The sequence below is a fragment of the Dermacentor albipictus genome, chromosome 1 (assembly GCF_038994185.2).
Source record: "Dermacentor albipictus isolate Rhodes 1998 colony chromosome 1, USDA_Dalb.pri_finalv2, whole genome shotgun sequence".
NCBI classification, from domain to species: domain Eukaryota; kingdom Metazoa; phylum Arthropoda; class Arachnida; order Ixodida; family Ixodidae; genus Dermacentor; species Dermacentor albipictus.
The window spans coordinates 333,450,548-333,467,891 of record NC_091821.1 but is presented as its reverse complement, the minus strand read 5'-3'; the positions used below and the strand labels follow the sequence as shown (position 1 = coordinate 333,467,891).

The following is a 17,344-nucleotide window of genomic DNA, read 5'->3' as shown; positions in this document are numbered from 1 at the left end:
TTCTGCACGTCTTCTCTTTATAGCTTCCGCCGCAGCAGACAAACGTTCGTACCACTGAGCAAGAAGGAAAACAACAGAGATAAACCAAAGAAGAGCAATTGTAACCGCTGTAGGGTTCGTTGCCTACAGGAAGCGAAGGGTGAGAAGCAGAAATAAAATAAAAAGAGCTCAGGGACAGAGAGGGCGACGACTCCTAGTCTTCTTCGGCATTGTTCCAATTCTTTATATTCATTTCCTTTGCAGCATAGTATACGTGAGCGTAGATGAAGATTAAGAAAAAGGAAAGCTGCGTCGAACTGCTGGTCGAGGCCCTTTGCGGGTGCCGGTTTCTCGCTCTTAATCGTTCTTGCAGCAGGTCCTTATTCCTTCTTCTGTGCTTGAGCGTCACCGGACGCATGAAAAACGAGCTCGACCCGTTCGCGCAATCGACGGTCCCCCTTTACGCATAACGGAATCCGCTGCCACTGCAACTCTTCGTGCGTTTGCTCCTTTTTTTTTTGCGCAATAGTATGACATTTCTTGCGGCATTTCTTATCTTTCTTTCTTTTGCAAAGTTTGCTGTTGCGGACACTCTGCCATTTTTCTTTTAAACATCGTGACGTATAGGCATGACGTCTACTGCGACATGGTGCTATACGTATAGATTGACGTACGCTGCCTAACTTCGCAACTGCGCATTACGACGTACTACATTATAAGTTTGGAAAGCCATGCAGGACAGTGTGACAGCCTCTGGATGTGCGTCGAACGCTTTCGTATTATTTCACATCACTTGGGGATTTGATTCTTTAGGTTCCATTTTGTCCCCAGAGTAGGGCGTCAAACCAGGCCCGACATCATTAACCCCCATTGCCCAATTCCTCTCGCTGAAGTTATATGTGACTAACCTTCACCGGTCACGTGATAATAGAAACTTCCCGTAACAGGGGACGGCACGGGTCACCAGAGTGTCGCCGACGAATCGCCATAGAGCGCGCCTCACACAAACATGAGAGACGAAAGAAATAGAAAGACAGTTAGGTTAGCCAGAAAAAAAAATCCGGTTTGCTACCCTACGCTAAAGGTTTGAAGGGGGTATGTAGAAAGAGGTGAAGAAAATAGAGAGAGAGGGGGAGGAGAAAAGAAGACAAAGAAGTCAATGGTGTTACTCTTAGTTTGCTTTAGTGCGAGTAAAATGTCCATATATAGTCGTCGTAACCTTGCACTATCGTCGTTGTCGGTGAAGTCGGGACAGCGTAAACTAAGGAATGACGCATGAGCGTCTGTCGCCCATTCGTAAACAGGAGCCATTCGATAAGTGAGCCGAGCAGCCGCTACGAAACACTTCGCGTCGCGACGTGTTCTCCGGAGGCAGAGTGCCTTCGAATATATCTGTTTTATTTTTGGTAGCGCAACGCGCGTAGCGCTACCAATTGTGCTACGGCATATCAGTGCAACGCATGCGTAAGGCGGAGGTTGTGGGTTCGGCTGCCAATGGCGGCACATTATCTTTTCGTCCACTTTCATTTCCATTGTCCCCTTCATTATTTTCTACATTTCCATTTCAACCATAGCTAATTTCCCCGATGCTTTTCTTGGCTTTATGTCTGTTGGGTGGTCGTAACCAGATAGTGGTATTGGCGCGTAAAACCGCAGAATTTCATTCCATTTTATTTAGCGCAGGGCATTGGTAATTGGAGATCGCTGGGAGTGGCCTTCGTCCTGCAGGGGACATAAAAAGATGATGATGATGATGATGATGATGATGATGATGATGGTGGTGGTGGTGGTGGTGGTGGTGATGATGATGATGATGGATTAGTACATAAAAATGACAACCGTCTAAAATTGTGTAGTGTCTTGGCACTGAAAATCTGCCGTACGAGCTCCAGCTTGCCGTTTTTCACTTTCTTGAACGCAAACGCTTTATTATGGTGGCAAACGCCAAGAAAAAGTTATTTATCTATCTTGACGCAACGTCATTATGACGCCGTCGTAACACTTTCGCTTTATGGCGCTTCCTGCCACAAAAGCAGAAGGAAAAAAAAGAGGAAAAGTGGTGACCCGTTACAGAGCCAATCATAGAGGAGACATGACGTCTACGACAATTCTTGAAAATGGAGTGCAATATAGAACAAGCAGGTACTACTACTCGTCGTAGTTACTGCGTATTCTTCTGCTATCAATTTCGGCTATCGCCGTCTGGAGCGCGCTGATTGGCTGGTTGAGGAAAATCGGATGATGTAGTTGTCACCCAGCCAATCAGCTCATCCGATTTTGCGTAACCAGCCGATCACCTCCCGCCGATGGCGAAGGCGTGGCCAAAGCGATAGTAACGCCGAAAGTGATCGTCGCAGAATACATGCCTTGGTTGCAAAAACTTCCTTCCCCCTTTCCCCCTTATTCTTATTTGTCTATCTTTCTTTCTTCTTCTTTTGTTGCCATGTTTACGTTGTGAAGCATGCAAGGTATGAGGAGAGAGGAAATACAGGATACACGTGTGCAAACGGAGCCTCATAGTAAATTAACGTTTGGCGGGTCCACTTTAGAGGGGAATGCCTCACTATTTCTTCGTCCACTTTCTTTCTTTCTTTCTTTCTTTCTTTCTTTCTTTCTTTCTTTCTTTCTTTCTTTCTTTCTTTCTTTCTTTCTTTCTTTCTTTCTTTCTTTCTTTCTATCTTTCTTTATTTATTTATTTATTTATTTATTTATTTATTTATTTATTTATTTATTTATTTATTTATTTATTTATTTTCCTTTCTTTTCTTTTCTTCCTCAACACGGCAAAAGAAGAATGCAAGACGGAGAAATAACGACCCACTGTGCCATTTGCGCCGACAATAGCACCCGCGGCGCTCGTGCCTGGAATAAGCTGTAAAGCTTACGAGCTTTTATTATCAACGACCTAGTTGTCTCAGTTTCAACCAAAGTCGTTCGGCGCTTCCTACCAAGCGCGATCAAACAATAACGGCTATAAGTTTCTTTCTTGTATTTTTGTTTATTTGCGCCTATGCGTTCGCAATCTGCAACAGCAAATGTTTGTGCCAGCAACACTTTTTAGCATAGGATCTTCCGCAAATGGCGCCAATTTCGCTGACGCGTGTAAGCGACAAAGCGAAAACAAAAGAAAAGAAAAATAAGAAGAGCTAGCGCAGGAGGAGGTATGTCGCAGTACCAAGCATATCAAGTGACGGCGCCTTTTTTGTGAACGTTCAGATAAGCCCGGTAGGTCTTTATTTCTTTAGGAGTACGGAAACTGCTTCAGAACAGATTTATGTGCCAAACGCAAGAACGGGAACAGTTGCATTTCACTTGTTTTTGCTCACGGCTGAAGACGAGGCCGGTATTTTAAAGAAAAGAAAAGAAGACGCGTGTTCTGAGTCAGAGTAAGCACAGAAATGTACAAAGACACGCTAAAGTAAAAGCGACGAAACGAGGAAAGGAGCGAATGAACGGTCCTACGCAAATGGCTTCCGTAATTAGCTCTCCCTATTTAAATACGCGAAGATAAAATAGGAGCAACAACAATGAGCAGCGCGGACAGAAATTAAGTCCGTCGTAACAGAAACCTGGCTCAATCAACGCCGGGCATAGCCGCAGTTGCTTGCTTTAAATGTGTGGTTACGTAGAGCTTGTGCGGTCATTTGTGCGGCCGGCTTACTCCTCGCCGCTACAGAGCGAAACGAAAGAAGTCGGTGCACGTGGCCGGAAGGAATGAGAGAACGGAATGGTTGGCAGTGGTATCGAGGCAGCGTTGTTGGTAGAAGGTTTTGCGAATATATTTCGCACTCATTGCGCTGATTTGCTCTTTCGTATTCTTTCTTCAGCTATACTGCATCGTGACCGTTTTCACTGTGGTTTGGAATTTCGATCGGGGATTGTGTTTAGCCTGTGTGCGTTTTTAAGTGGTTGTGTGTGGGTGCGCGCGCGTTCTACAACTTCAATGCTTACGTCCTAACAGAACCTTTAAATGCCAATTTTCGTAATGCATTATTGAAAAGTACGGCGTAGCGAAGACCGACTTCGACGTGCGCTCCGTTCTCAAATGGTTGACACGTCAGCTGCCGTTCGCCGTGTGTAAAGATTGCACAGACATGTAGTGCACAAGCGACTGGGGCGAAATGTGACACCAGACAAGCCAGTGATTTTTCGAAAGCCTTTATATTGTTGCCTTGCCCAGAACAATAAAAGTATTGTTTAATTTTCATGATTTCGCTGCATGTCGCAAAAAACATACACGCGCGCGCGCACTACTGACGAATAGGCGGTGAGTTCTAAATTATGCAACCTTACTGATAACCTGAAATGGGGAGGCGTAACAAGATTGTTGAAAACATGACAGAGAACTTCGTTCTTACATGGAACGTTCTTTATCAGGCACTGTAACTGCCTACGTCCTCGAGAACTTTCTCTAAGCAAGAGGACTGTGCACAGTTCCTTGAATGGAAGAATGAACTGTATCATTCTGAAGATTCCGAAAATACATCATCTAACGCCTCCCTCTCTTTGCCCACTGAACCGTTGTTCCGCGTGTCCTAATGAGAGCTTTGTGTGGCACAAAGAGCTTCTCGAAAATTCCGGCGCTTCTTATTACACAGGCGATACCTCCGACAGTCTTTATGCTCTCTTTCTATAAATACCTACCTTCCTCGGGGTAGTGTGCAAAGCACCTACCATCTATTGTTTTCTTACACGGGCATCGGGATCTTGCTCTGACTTCCGGAAGAAAATAATAGGCAGTGGGCTGAAAAAAAAAGAAAGAAGGGCGAACATGGCCTGTGAGTCCGACAAACGAGCTAGCCGAAGGTGTAACAACTGCTCGTGTCGTATAAATAAAACAAAAAGAAAAACGAATCCCGAACTAAGCGCTGGAAGGTAGGGACAGCAAAGGGCGAACGTACGGGCTTGACTAGGATGAGCCTACGGCTCTCGGAAAAGCGATTAGGCCCGCGTATATTTTATAGGCTGCACATTCGTAGGGCTAATCCGGCGATAACGCAACGGGGGCATCTTCCCGAGACCCGCACGCTGCTGGCGAGATTATAAAAATAAAGCGAAGAATATGAGCCAATGTAAAGGCGTAAGGCATCCAGAGAGAGAGAGAGAACGACCTCTCTGCTAAATCCCACGCACTTCTTCACATTCTCTATTTCTGCCTACCTCTACATTCTCACGTCTACTTTTGGTTTGATCGGAGTGTGTGTACCTTCTCCCTAGTTTTGTCTGGCTCGCCCATAGCCCAGAGAACAAGTACAAAAAAAAAGAAACAGAGCGCGGAGTTACTGGTCAGATAGAACTGAAGCTGAAGGCCGTCTTCAAGGGGTACCCTCATTCCTCTGAGGGTCTCTCTCTCTCTCTCTCTCTCTCTCTCTCTCTCTCTCTCTCTCCCCCGATCGTTGTTCCCTGCCTGTGAGAGGAGGCAATAGAAGGACAAATGACAACAGTTCGCCAAAAGGATACACAGGCGGACGTTCTGGTAGTGATGAGAGGAACCGGACTGGGGTCGAGGGCGAAAGGAGGGTGATGGGAACAGGAGAAGAGTAGTAAGGGAGGCTCAGCAGCGCAGGCACACACAAAGAGGGCAGAGAGAGAGAGGGGGCGCAGGCCGGCAGCACACTATATAGCGTACCACGGGAATCCCGATCGGTCGCAGAGACGTAACGAACGGCGGCAGCCACCACCGCCGCCACCACCACCACCCTGTTAAAAGCAGATAAGGGGCGGGGTGAACAGAGCCGGCCGGGCGTCGTCCTCCGGGCGGCTCTGCAGCGGACGCCGACACCCTCACTGGGCCGCCGCTCTCACTTGTTAGCGCGCCGCGCCGGGGCTTATTTTCTCTGCGCGGCGGGGGTACGACGACAAGCAGCGGCCGCTGTTATTGTTTCCTCTTCTCTCTCTCCCCAGTTTCTACTGATAGCCTTGGTTTGCCGGCTTCTCTACCTCTGAACGGAGCGTTTGACTCCTCGGCGCCCCAGCGCCCCTTCGTCGTGAACTTCAAATGCGGCCCCCTGCGCCCGGACTATCGCCCCGCGATTCGTACACTTTGGTCGGAGTATTGATGTTTTCCTGACGATCGCTGTGACTCGGGTCAAGCGGCGGTTAAGCTTCTCCGCTTAGGCTGAGATGGGTGCAGTCGTTTCTCTCGTACCGTCCCTCAGAGTGTATGAAATCGAAACGAGGAGTAAAGACGCTGAGGGAGTCAGCAGTAACGACCGACAGCACGAATGGTCGAAGGCGTTTTGCTGCCTTGCGCCGACAAAAATGGAAGCGTTGTACGGAGGAGTTCTTTGTGCGATATGTTTCTTTTCCTTTAGATGTTGCTGTAGAGTCAGGTGTGGCAGTTGTGCTTGCGGCCTCGAAGCAAAGATTGCAAAGACCGTCATGGATAACGTCCGTCTCCTCAGGTCGTGAAATATATAGCAGAAAATGCAGTGGAAAAGCAGAAAAGAACTGACTAATAATAAGTAGAAGTATCGTACAATAACAAATACTGCGCATTTTAGTGAAGTAAGCACAGAAAAAGTATGTTTCTCATATATTCCCCACAGATTGCATGCATCTACACTCTGGTTTTTAATCTAAATGTGAGTCTTACAATAATTAAGCTAAGAAGGGTCTTTAACACAGCCCTTTTGAACTCAATGCGCGAATTAACGCATGCATCATAAGGTGAACCCTTTCGTAAAAAAATTATTTAGATAACGGAGCCAATGTGTACTTGAACATAACTGATTGTGACACATCTAGCAAGTCTGCTGCTGCATCTCCGCTGCTCGAAAGCACCTAGTTAACATCCAAAGCGTTAAACCGCTGTGAGCAACACCGGCGCGAATTGGTACCATCAGTAGTTAGAAAAACTTCTGCTTCTATTTACTTCGCTTCTTTATGCAAATGCTTTAACTCCTATCGCACTACACTAGAGGTACAGTCCTTTAACACGGATAGGAGCTGCAAGTAATCTAGAAACCGTAAAACCATGTCCTCACTGCCTTGGCGGCACTCATGTTCAAAATGCGCACGCTTGTTGAAATCTATTAGAATTAGCAAACATTAGGTAAAGAATAACAGCACCATGCGGGGTCAGAATTATCAGAAGAACCTAAGACTTCTCGGGGCAGTGGAGCACAGTGTAGAAGCTATACTTCAAACGCCGCGACCTCTCGCAGTGCGGGAGGTACAGCAGAAAGTTTAAAACGCTAAACCTTTAAACAAGGTTCGCACAATGGTATGCAGTGTTCCATATAAGATTCATTATGAAAGTCTGGAGGATTGCTTTCAGCTTGGTTAGGTTAACTCTGCTTATCTTAAGCCCAACTTCTTGCTTAACTGCGCGGGCCGTAGAGCGGTTCTTTGAATTCCGCCGGAATTTCCTGCACGCGCCCTGCCAAGAGCTAAGGATACCGAACATTGTTTTCGCATAGTGAGAGGTCGAAAGCGCGATTCATTTAAAAAAAGAAAGTGTTGCGCGATGAAGCCCGCGAATAGGGATTGAGTTCTGTTAAGATAAAAGGATATATTGTTATCTTTCTTTTGTTTTCATTTTCATCGGCATGTGGATTGCGTGCTCGTCTTATAAAAATGTCTGTGCTCACGGAATCCCGTGCTCTTCATCAAATGAAAAGTGAAACATAGCATTGTTTTAAAAGACTCTTAACGCTCCTTGTAGCCGGAGGGGGAACACGAAAGCGAATTTAAATTAAAGAAAAGAGAACAGGAATTTTTTATGTTTAAGCTATCGTAACGCGTAATGCGAACGCTATTGACCCACTTAAGAAACAAGGAAGAACTAGAAATACAATTAAACAAATGGAATGGGAATCGGTGGCTAAAAGGCAAAAAACTCTTCGAGCGAATAGAGAGGGCGCGTTGCTGCTAGGGCAGCTCCATTGCAGCAAGAAGAAACCGAAGGTGCTGAGAAAGAAATCATGGTTACGGCACCGATACACGGGTAGAAGAGAGTGCTGCACGCGTGAACACGGCGGGGTCTCTGTCGCCGCTCGGGTAATTAGCGTGGTCGCCCTCCGGTCTCCGTGTCGAACAGTTGGGCTCGGAAAGGGTTACTGCTACGAACCGTTTAGAGGCGTCCCGCCCTGTAGATCGGGTGCTTAGCGCAATCTTCTCCCCCCCCTGTCTTTATTGAAGGAGAGCACTCGGAAGTCGCATCTGCAGTGCCTCTACCAAGACCCGCGAATGTTTGAAGTTACTTTGGATGAAGTATCACTTTCTTTAATTCTCCGTTTGTTAAAGTGAATGAGTGAGGCTGGCCGACCAAACGACCGAACGATCGACCGACCAACCGACCGACCGGGTGAGTGGCTGGCTGACTGACTGACATAGAGGTTGAGCGAGTTATTGTCAGTCACTTACTGACGGCATACAGAAAGACTGCTTGCCGGCTCCAGTCGCATAGGTTCCAGAGAGAGAGAGGGGGGGGGGAGTGAGAGAGAGAGAGAGTGATATAAGGAAGGTAGGAATGTTAACCTGTCGAGAGTCCGGTTGGCTACCCTACGCTTGGAGAAGGGAGAAGGGGAAGAGAAAGAAGAGGAGATAGAGAGGTGGTATAGAGACGTGAATGGACAGTGCTGCAGAATCACAGGCGCTTGTACACACCAGACGTTCTCAGAAAGCACAAAAGGGCCTTCACTGCCTTCCGAACCGATGGTCAGTGGGGTCGGTTTTCTGGTATTGTCTGTTCACTCAGAGAACGATCATATAGTTTCCTGAATGCGTTGGTCATAGATTGTCTTTTTGCTCCAAACTGAGGACAGTGGCACAATAGAGGGACAATGTTCTACTCGCATCCGCAGACATCACTTGCAGGACTGTCAGCCATTCCAATTAGCTTTCGTGAAGACAACTCCCAGCCACAACCGGCACAGAAGAGACGCTTCTCGTCGGTGCAGTCCGGTTGGAGGTCCGGGTAGCAGTGAAGAAGAGTTTAGTCTGTGCAGTCTGGTGCGCCTTGTATGTGCGGTACTCCACTCTGCTGTGGAGAGCGTGTGTGCTAGAATGCGAAGTTGTCTCGCAGCGTCGGTCCTTGAGACAGGAATGGGGACGCAGTGGTCCTCTTCGTCTGATGTCCAAGCTGCCTTATCTGAGTCATCATTTCCAATGATAGCACGATGGCCAGGTATCCATTAAAAAAAGATATCATGGCCTTTCTCTCTCGAACGTTGGATGCGTTCCACGATTTCGCATGACAGTTGATCGTGAGCTCCATGTCGGAGAAACGACTGTATACATCGTAAGGCTAGTCTTGAATCGCAAAAGACTGGCCATTTTTTAGGACTCTCTGTGTTGATCACACGAAGCGCAACGCGGATAGACGCGAGCTCAGCAGCTGTACAGTGATATGAGAAGTCTTGAACTGTTGGGCTGTTCTCAGTGTTGGTGACACTACAACGCAACTGGAACTGGTTGATGTAGTTAAGCAGCCATCAAAACAGACTACAGGTTGCAGAGTGCTCAACTTTCTCAATAGTAGGCCACATATGAACGCTCATGCTGGGCCTTTCATGTATTTTACATACACAGCACTTGAGAGTGTGCCATGTGAGTCCATGCGCTCCGTTACCCTGCCGCGCGCGCTGACGTCGTGCCCCTTCCATACCTTCACCGCTCAGTGCTGATTATCAACCTCGCTCTGACGATACGGCGAATAAAAACAAAACGTTGTGCTCAATCATCATCGCACCAATGCTTCTGCTGCAATGCAGAGTTAAAAGAAGGCCGGACTTGTTGACGACGGAGATATTGTGCAGCTTGTACGGTTTTCAGTTTCTGCGTGTGTCTATTCGTAGTTTGTTCTCGCGCAATATACGAAAACATGGAAACAAAACACTATGAATGAACGGTGCGCAAATTCGTTTTCTCACCTTTCCTTTGTCCGCGCTTTCTTGTCTCGGTGTTTTTGTACATAGCGCAAGAGGAAAATGTGAACAGTTACGAAGTAGCTCCTTTCATCGCCTTACCCGCCATGGTTGCTTAGTGGCTATGGTGTATGGTGAGCACGAGATCGCGGGATCGAATCCCGGTCAAATTTCGATGAGGACGAAATGCAAAAACACCCGTGCACTTAGATTTAGGTGCACATTCCGCAGTCGCGCACTACGGCGTGCCTCATAATCATATCGTGGTTTTGGAACGTAACCACGCTATAAAATTTTTCCACCGCCTTTTTAAACTTCACTTGAGTGTGTGCAACTTACGCACCGCAGGCTCGGATAGTAGTGGCATCAGTCCACGTGTGTTGGAGGCAACGCCGCGCAATATGCTTACGCAGTATAGGCGATGCGCGATGCAGCAGTTATCCGCAGCGAGCGAGGTTTTCAGAGCAGCAACTATTCTCAGCGTTATTGTTGCAGAGACAGCTGCGCGCGGTTTCAGATGCATTTATTTTTAGTGCTGTCATGCTAGCCGTTGTTCTCGACGTCCTTGTCGGGCCACTGTCGTCATCGTTGCCGTTGCATACAGCTGTGAGAGTTTGCACAAGGCTGCGGGAATGTTGCACAACATGTGCTGTCCAGATGGCACTGCCATCGGCGACACCTTCAGAACAACAGAATCTGATCTCGGAAGGTCACGCTTTTGTGTACTGCAAGCGCGGGAAGCAATCGGCGAGACCTGGGAACACGTCACGGTCGTCATATTTTATATATAAGCTAAATTGTGGACACTAAGAGAGTGATTAGCTGTCGCAGTGAGTAAGTCCAGAGACGGACGAATCACTGAAGTCTGCTGACTTTTTTTTTTTTCGCGTGTGCTTGCCGGCGCACCTACGAAGGTGGCTCGTTATATAACGCCTGCTAGTGGTGGTTTTCACTTTTTCCGCGTGAAGAGTGGCCAAGAATAAATACGAAGAATATAAACGCTAGGGAGGACTAACGTGTATCATCACGGTCTCTGGAGGTCTCTGGAATTTAAAAAAGTTGCCCTCCTAGATTTTGAAATGCTAGTGATAAGATCAAAAATCGTAAGTTGTCTACAGTTGTATTTAACTCCGTTTGCCCTTTCAAGGCGTCTTTTACCAGCCTCCATTCTTATGCATTATAGAGTGCTGCAATTACAACCTTCCGCAGGGACAGTTAACAGAAAACAGACGGAAAATTACCGTCTAACAATCCCGGTATTGTCTTCATTGGGGGGGGGGGGGGGGATACGATACGTTAAAGCGATTTTCACTGTAGCCTCATAAAGTGATAAATTTTTATCACAACTCACTGATGCCTAAACGAGAGGCAAACAAAACTAAAATAGGAAATGCCATTTGCGTTCGTGACTTTCTAAATTGAACCAACTACTATAATACCTAGTTGACTACTCCAGAAACCGAAGAGAGAAAAAAAGCAGCGAAAAATAAGCTGCTGCTCATTACTTCAATAGTGCGAAAAACAACGCAAACAGGGAAATGTGCCCGTAATAAATGAGCAGCAGCCGTCTACAAGCTCAACGCGGTCGGCAGCGAACCATGAAACTGAAAAGAAAGCTCGACACCACGAGATACAAGAAAGAAGGAAGAAGGAGAGCAAGAAACGGCAGCACAACCGAACTGCAAGGAGGGAAAAGACGAGCACCAGTTTTGATCCCGATAAGCCTCGATTCGAGCTAGCCAATTACCCTTAAAGCGATTAGGAACGAGAGAAAAATTGCGACGACTAGCTTCTTTATTGTATCAATCTATTAGGCGCCGCCGGGAGTACCCGGCCGCACGAGCTGGCTGGCACCGCGGTGGCTGAGGTGCCGTCGATTCACCGCTCTCTCTCCCTCGAAAAAATTTGGCGGGCTGCTTCTCCGGCCGCATTGTCGAACTTTAAACCATCGCTGTCGTTGGTCGCGGCTCTACACTGTACCGGGCCTGGGGGAAAGACGCAAGGGGAGCGCCAGATGAAACTACGAATATCGAAGGAAAACTAGGCTTATAGCTCGACAAAACCACAAGACTAAGTCTACCGCTGAACTTCACGGTTTCGCGGCTGCTATAGACTATTTCTCGCTCAGTTTGTTTTTAGGACAAAACTCCCTTAGAGCAGAAGTACGTGTCGTTTAGTCGTCATCCGTTTTGTTTCTCAACATGAGCTAGCGTTGGTGTTCTTGGCCTCCTCTCGTCTCCTTTCTTTGTCAGCGCAGAAACTGCTTAAGTGACTGCTTGTAGAAAAAGATAGCTCTCAACTCTATGCACTTGGTGGCTGAGCGTTTTAAGCCTTTCTTTCTCTATATTATATAGTTTCAAAAGGATAAAGAAAGAAATTTTCGTTCGCTTTTGTACATTTTATTTCTCTAACCCCTCCCCCCCTCCTTCCTTCTTTTGTTTATTATTACAAACGTTCGCTCATAAGCTCCCTCCTGAACTTATCGAATTAAAGGAGCCAGCCCATGGCAACGTTTAGCCCACTGGAGTAATGTGTGCCACTTACAAGTGTGCTGCGATTTTTAGACGGTATTTCTTTGTCATCGTTTGTATTTTTTATGTATGAAAGTTATCAAGTAAAGCCGGCAGATAATATCCGGTGGGTTAAAATGTCTTACCGCGAATGTTATTTAATCAAACCTGTCATGCGACGCACAGTTTTAAACAGTCCCCCTGGTGGGCTGTGTCTCAGCATCGAAGGCAGTGCACTAAGGCCGTTGTGTCTCTGTTCGAATGTAATAGAAATTGGATGACGAAACCGAATTTCAACCGGACTGGTGTCTTCTCTTTGTTGGTTTGTCGTTGCCTCCCTTCTATGGACAAACATGACTGTATTCTTTAACTGTCGCTAGTTAAGCAAATCATGCTTCTCAGGTCCTCCTAAAGCCTTTGAGGTGTGATGTGTGGCCGTTTGCTAGCGCAATGCTCACATACGACGTTACACCAGGTGCAATAAATATATTGTAGGAAATAAACAAAGAAACGGAGCAAGTGGGTAGGGCAAGAGATGGTTACGTCAGCGCCGAAATTTCTGCTGTCAAACAGGGCCCAGTTTATAGATCTAAAACGCCACTGCTCTGTACACTAAATTTCGAAGTTCCTCATTTTTTTGTCCTACAGAGCTCGAATATGTAATGTTAGTTCTCATAACACCTCATTTTTCTTTCTGCGTGCGTGTGTGTGTATTCTTTCTCTCTCCTTTCTTCAATTTTCTTTTTATAGGAAGGATTCGTTCCTTTAGCCTCGTGGTTTCTGAAATTTCTGGTATTTTTCATACACAACTGAATGTATACCCAGAACCTGCGAAACACCAGCTTCAATCTATCCTTCAAGTTCGTCCCAGAAAAAAATTTGTGCTCATTATGCTTAATTAACAGGGCATGGATTTGGATGACCTGGTAATTCGTACTTAAATTTGCAGCCTAGTTTGCAGAGGGGACGATATTAGCGTCTCGCTGCACCTGCAGAGGCTGCGAGGCCTCTTCCTTCTTTGACAATTGCAACTCTACAATCCGCTACGAGGACAAGTGCACGCGAGAAGTTGTCGAAGCGGCAAAAACTCATTCTGAAAACGGCGATTGTGTCACCCTTCCGTCCGTGTCCTTGTATCGCAAAAAAACGGTGTACCTTCGCAGACGTGCCTTGATCATCTGAAGACAGAGTCATCTCGTTTTGCTTCGCGCGTTGTCTCGCTGTTTTCTCCTGCTAACATTTGAGTTAAACTACGGTTGCGTGTTCCTTCTCTTTTGGGGTGTCCTCAGAGCACTATCGCAAGTTTAAGGTAACTGCGCTTTCTTTGTGTTTATTCTGTATTTCATCTAAGTTTTTTTCTTGTTTTTTTTTTGGGGGGGGGGGAGGGCAGAAATTCGTCATGCCTCAAATGATGCCCGTAAGCAATACCGTAACTGTGTTTTGTTCGCAAGTGGAGTGCCGATTTGTTGTGCAGTTCTGCTAGTTGAAAATCTGATGCCACTTCAATAGAAATTTTTTTCTCATAAGACAGGACAAACTTTTCCCACTATCTCTACAAGTAAGAAACTGCTCGTTTGCGTCCCAATGTACAATAGATGACGTCCAACCTATTTTTAATAGTCCCGGCTTTGAAACGCATGCTGCTCTCTTCATGTACATTACGAGTACACTACTGCCTTCTAGAATTGGAGGGAGGGCGTCCAACCTCCGGAAAAATAAAAAACAATTATCACAAAAATCAACGCTCCATGCTGTTGCTTCTTTTAGCGAAAGTGAGGGTATTTTATTATGGCCTTCTCGCATTCGCTTTGGTGGGTCCGGTCACGACGGCGAACTCACCGTGATGTTGGTTCCTTACCCGGTTCTCTGCTTTGACATAAGATATGGCTTTCTATACTGACCGATCACTGCGCAGCCGGATTTGCTGTAACAGTCGCCGCCGAGGTTAAAGAGCTACAATAATTTACGCCTGGTTACTGACGTATCTAATTATTCGAGACTCCTCGAATTATTCTAACATCGTTTCGAATATGACTCTTATACATGCCTCACGTCTATTATGACCAGCGCGACGCCTCAGCTACGTCTCGTGCGTGTCTATTCGTATAGAGCATCGCCGCTACGCTTCTCTTGCATTGCTGTGGTGTAATGTCGTGCATCTGTTTTTCTCACGCGAATGCAGGTGGTCTCTGCCTGCGCCTAGTGGATCTCCACGTGCCGGGAGCGGTGCGCAGTGGCGAACCCGTGCAGCTGCGCTGCGAGTACGACCTGGAGAACGCCGAGCTCTACTCGGTGAAGTGGTACAAGAACAACGTCGAGTTCTACCGGTACCTGCCCAGCGACGTGCCGCCGGGGCAATCCTACGAGCTGCTGGGCACCTTCGTCGACGTGAGTGGCGCTTGGCACGCTATACGCGGCCATCCTGTACCTCCTCCGCAGTAAAGAAAACTATTGTTTGGCGGTGCCAGCAAGAACAGATATCTTTCGGGCATATGTAAAGAGAGCAGAGCGATAATGGGAAAGCAGGGAAGTTAACCAGGGTTCATCACGGTTTCTTGCTTTACTCTCGGATAGAAGAAAAGGGAGGATATGGTATGCATGCTGGAGACGAAAGCGAAGTGAAATATTCGTCGCTATTTCACTGGTGGTCGCTCATTCCGGTTGGCTTCATAAATCGCGCCCCTACTCTTGCGGCTTTCTGCTGCCGTGATGCGCGAGGACATAGCTCCAATATATTGCTATCAATAAAAAGCGTTACATCTAGCTGGTTAAACGTAATCTAGAGGGTAAGTCGCTGATCTCCACAGGAAGGACGGTAACATAGTTATTGTTTCTTCGCAAACACAGCTGTTGCTATAAGCGCTGTCAGTCATTCCAATCAAGGATGACTAGGCGTACGTGAATCACGTCCAGGTGCAAGCGACCAAGTAGCGTAGCATCATATCGCGCACAAGGAGACAGGTGAAGTTGCATCAAACAGTACGAGTACAGTGTAAAGTGTATTAGCGATGACCTAGAGGTCAACATTCAAGATGGCGACTTAAGTGATTACTTTACGGAGATAGACATTTGTTGTCTGATTGCTGTGTTTCTGCTTGCTTGTTCTAATGCACTTTTGTTTGCTTTAGCTTTCATACTTGGTTCTTGCTCGTTCTTGCATCCTTTCATCATTTCATTCTTGCTGTCATCTTTATGTCTTGGCAGCCTTCTTTTCTTCTTCTTCTTCTCAGCTGGTTTGATAGTTCTTCTGAATGCGCATCCATCCCTCCGTACAAGCCTGCATAGTTCTCTGGTGGCCAATATCCGAATAAGGCGTTCAGCCTCAAGACGTTCTGGAGTGACATGAGTCTTCGTTCTCACGTGACCCGATAACCCCAAGAGTTTATCAAGCTTTGCGAATTCGGCGCTGCGTGCCGAAATCGAAAAGCTTCGCTATTGTGAGAATTGCTTGTAACTGGCCGGACGCCATTTCACATTGTCCATTACTTCTGACCTGCGCTGCTTCTTGTAAACCGTGAGTCAATATAAAAAAAAATTATTGTGAACTGATTTAGCGAAGTTCATTACTCGGAACAGCCGCTTGCTGTTGACCGGCCGCTTTCGCTAACATATGTTCACTGTCACGACGGGTCGGAGCTCTAAAAATTGATCTAATAGTACAAACTGCTTTTTTAAATTTGTGAATAAAAGCAACTGCTTTATGGCTACACGAGTAGCGAGACAACTTTCTTTCAAATGTAACGGGCCGTTCTAGTTTTTGACGCGCTGGCGCGCTCCATTTAAGAAGAAAACAAGGATGTCAGGATGTCAAAACGTTATAGTCGGCAACACAGTAATGAGCGGGCGGTGTGTTGCAACTTCTATACGACTGTGCTAAAATGTTAGCAGATCGCCCGTGCAATGATCCGGCACTAGAGGCTGAAATTTGCCGATATTATGTAACGATTCCCCTAGCTTGATTCTGCGTTTTTCTTATCCCCCGCCACTCACGACCTTTTTATCCTGGCGTCCGCGTTACGAGGAGCGCTACTCAGACTACTGAAAAAAAAGGAAAACTGAATTGATTAAAATATATACGTTGCCTTATCGCGGCCCTTTGTTTTGAATTGCAAGATTTTGGCAATATTGTCGCGACCGTTAGGAATTAGACCACGCAACAACGGTGAGTCACAAAACTAGCCCCTTATTGGGTGAGCCTACAAAAAGAAAGCAAGTTACATTGCGCAGAACGATAGTGATGAGCATTAATTAAATTTAATTATTGGGTTTTACACGCCAAAACCACGATCTGATCATGAGGCACGCCGTAGTGGAGGACTCCGGAAATTTTGACCACTTGGGGTTCTTTAACGTGCACCTAAATCTATAGGTGCACGGTTGTTTTCGCATTTCGCCCCCATCTAAATGCGGCAGCCGTGGCCGGGATAGTGATGAGCATGTGCGCCGATTGTCGAAAATAGGATCCGTGGATCAGAAGCGTCGCGCCTGTTTCTACGTGGCTCAATGAAACCTTCCGTCGTAATCGCTACTTTTAGCGGAAGTTCTAAAATGCACACAACTATTCACGTCGCGCACGCTGTCTGATTACACAAGGGTCGGCGGCAATATAGAAAAAAGCATGGAATCGGCTACAACAATCGAGAATGTTCTAAAAACATGCAAGCGCGCCTTGCGCCAATCTAGAACTTGTAACATTTGTTAGCCGGGGAAGCACGCACACCGAAAAAAAAAGATATAGCGCGCGTGTCAGTACCTTTTCCAAATAAAATCCTCTACATACACTGAACGTGGCAGCAAACTCCCGAAAGCGTATAGTACGAGCATAAATTGCATTCACTTGACGAGCGGAACAAAGCCCGCATCAACCCTTTGTATCGTCATCTACCAAGCAGAGAACATGAGGGTTGCAATACGGCCTTGTTAAAAGGGATTCGCATGACGGACAAATAGCCAGTGCAGTCAGCGGACGAGCATGATGTTACTCAG

At 46.6% G+C, this 17,344-nt stretch overlaps 1 protein-coding gene across 3 annotated transcripts in view; it reads left to right on the top strand.

Annotated features, from left to right (window-relative positions):
• Nucleotides 1–17,344, top strand: part of LOC135910143 (uncharacterized) — a 766,803-nt gene that overhangs the window by 692,957 nt on the left and 56,502 nt on the right. For all 3 annotated transcript variants that reach the window (XM_070531686.1, XM_070531687.1, XM_065442181.1), the window contains one exon: nt 14,541–14,746. In XM_070531686.1, coding sequence (XP_070387787.1) covers nt 14,541–14,746 — 206 coding nt within the window. The remainder of the gene's footprint in view (nt 1–14,540; nt 14,747–17,344) is intronic.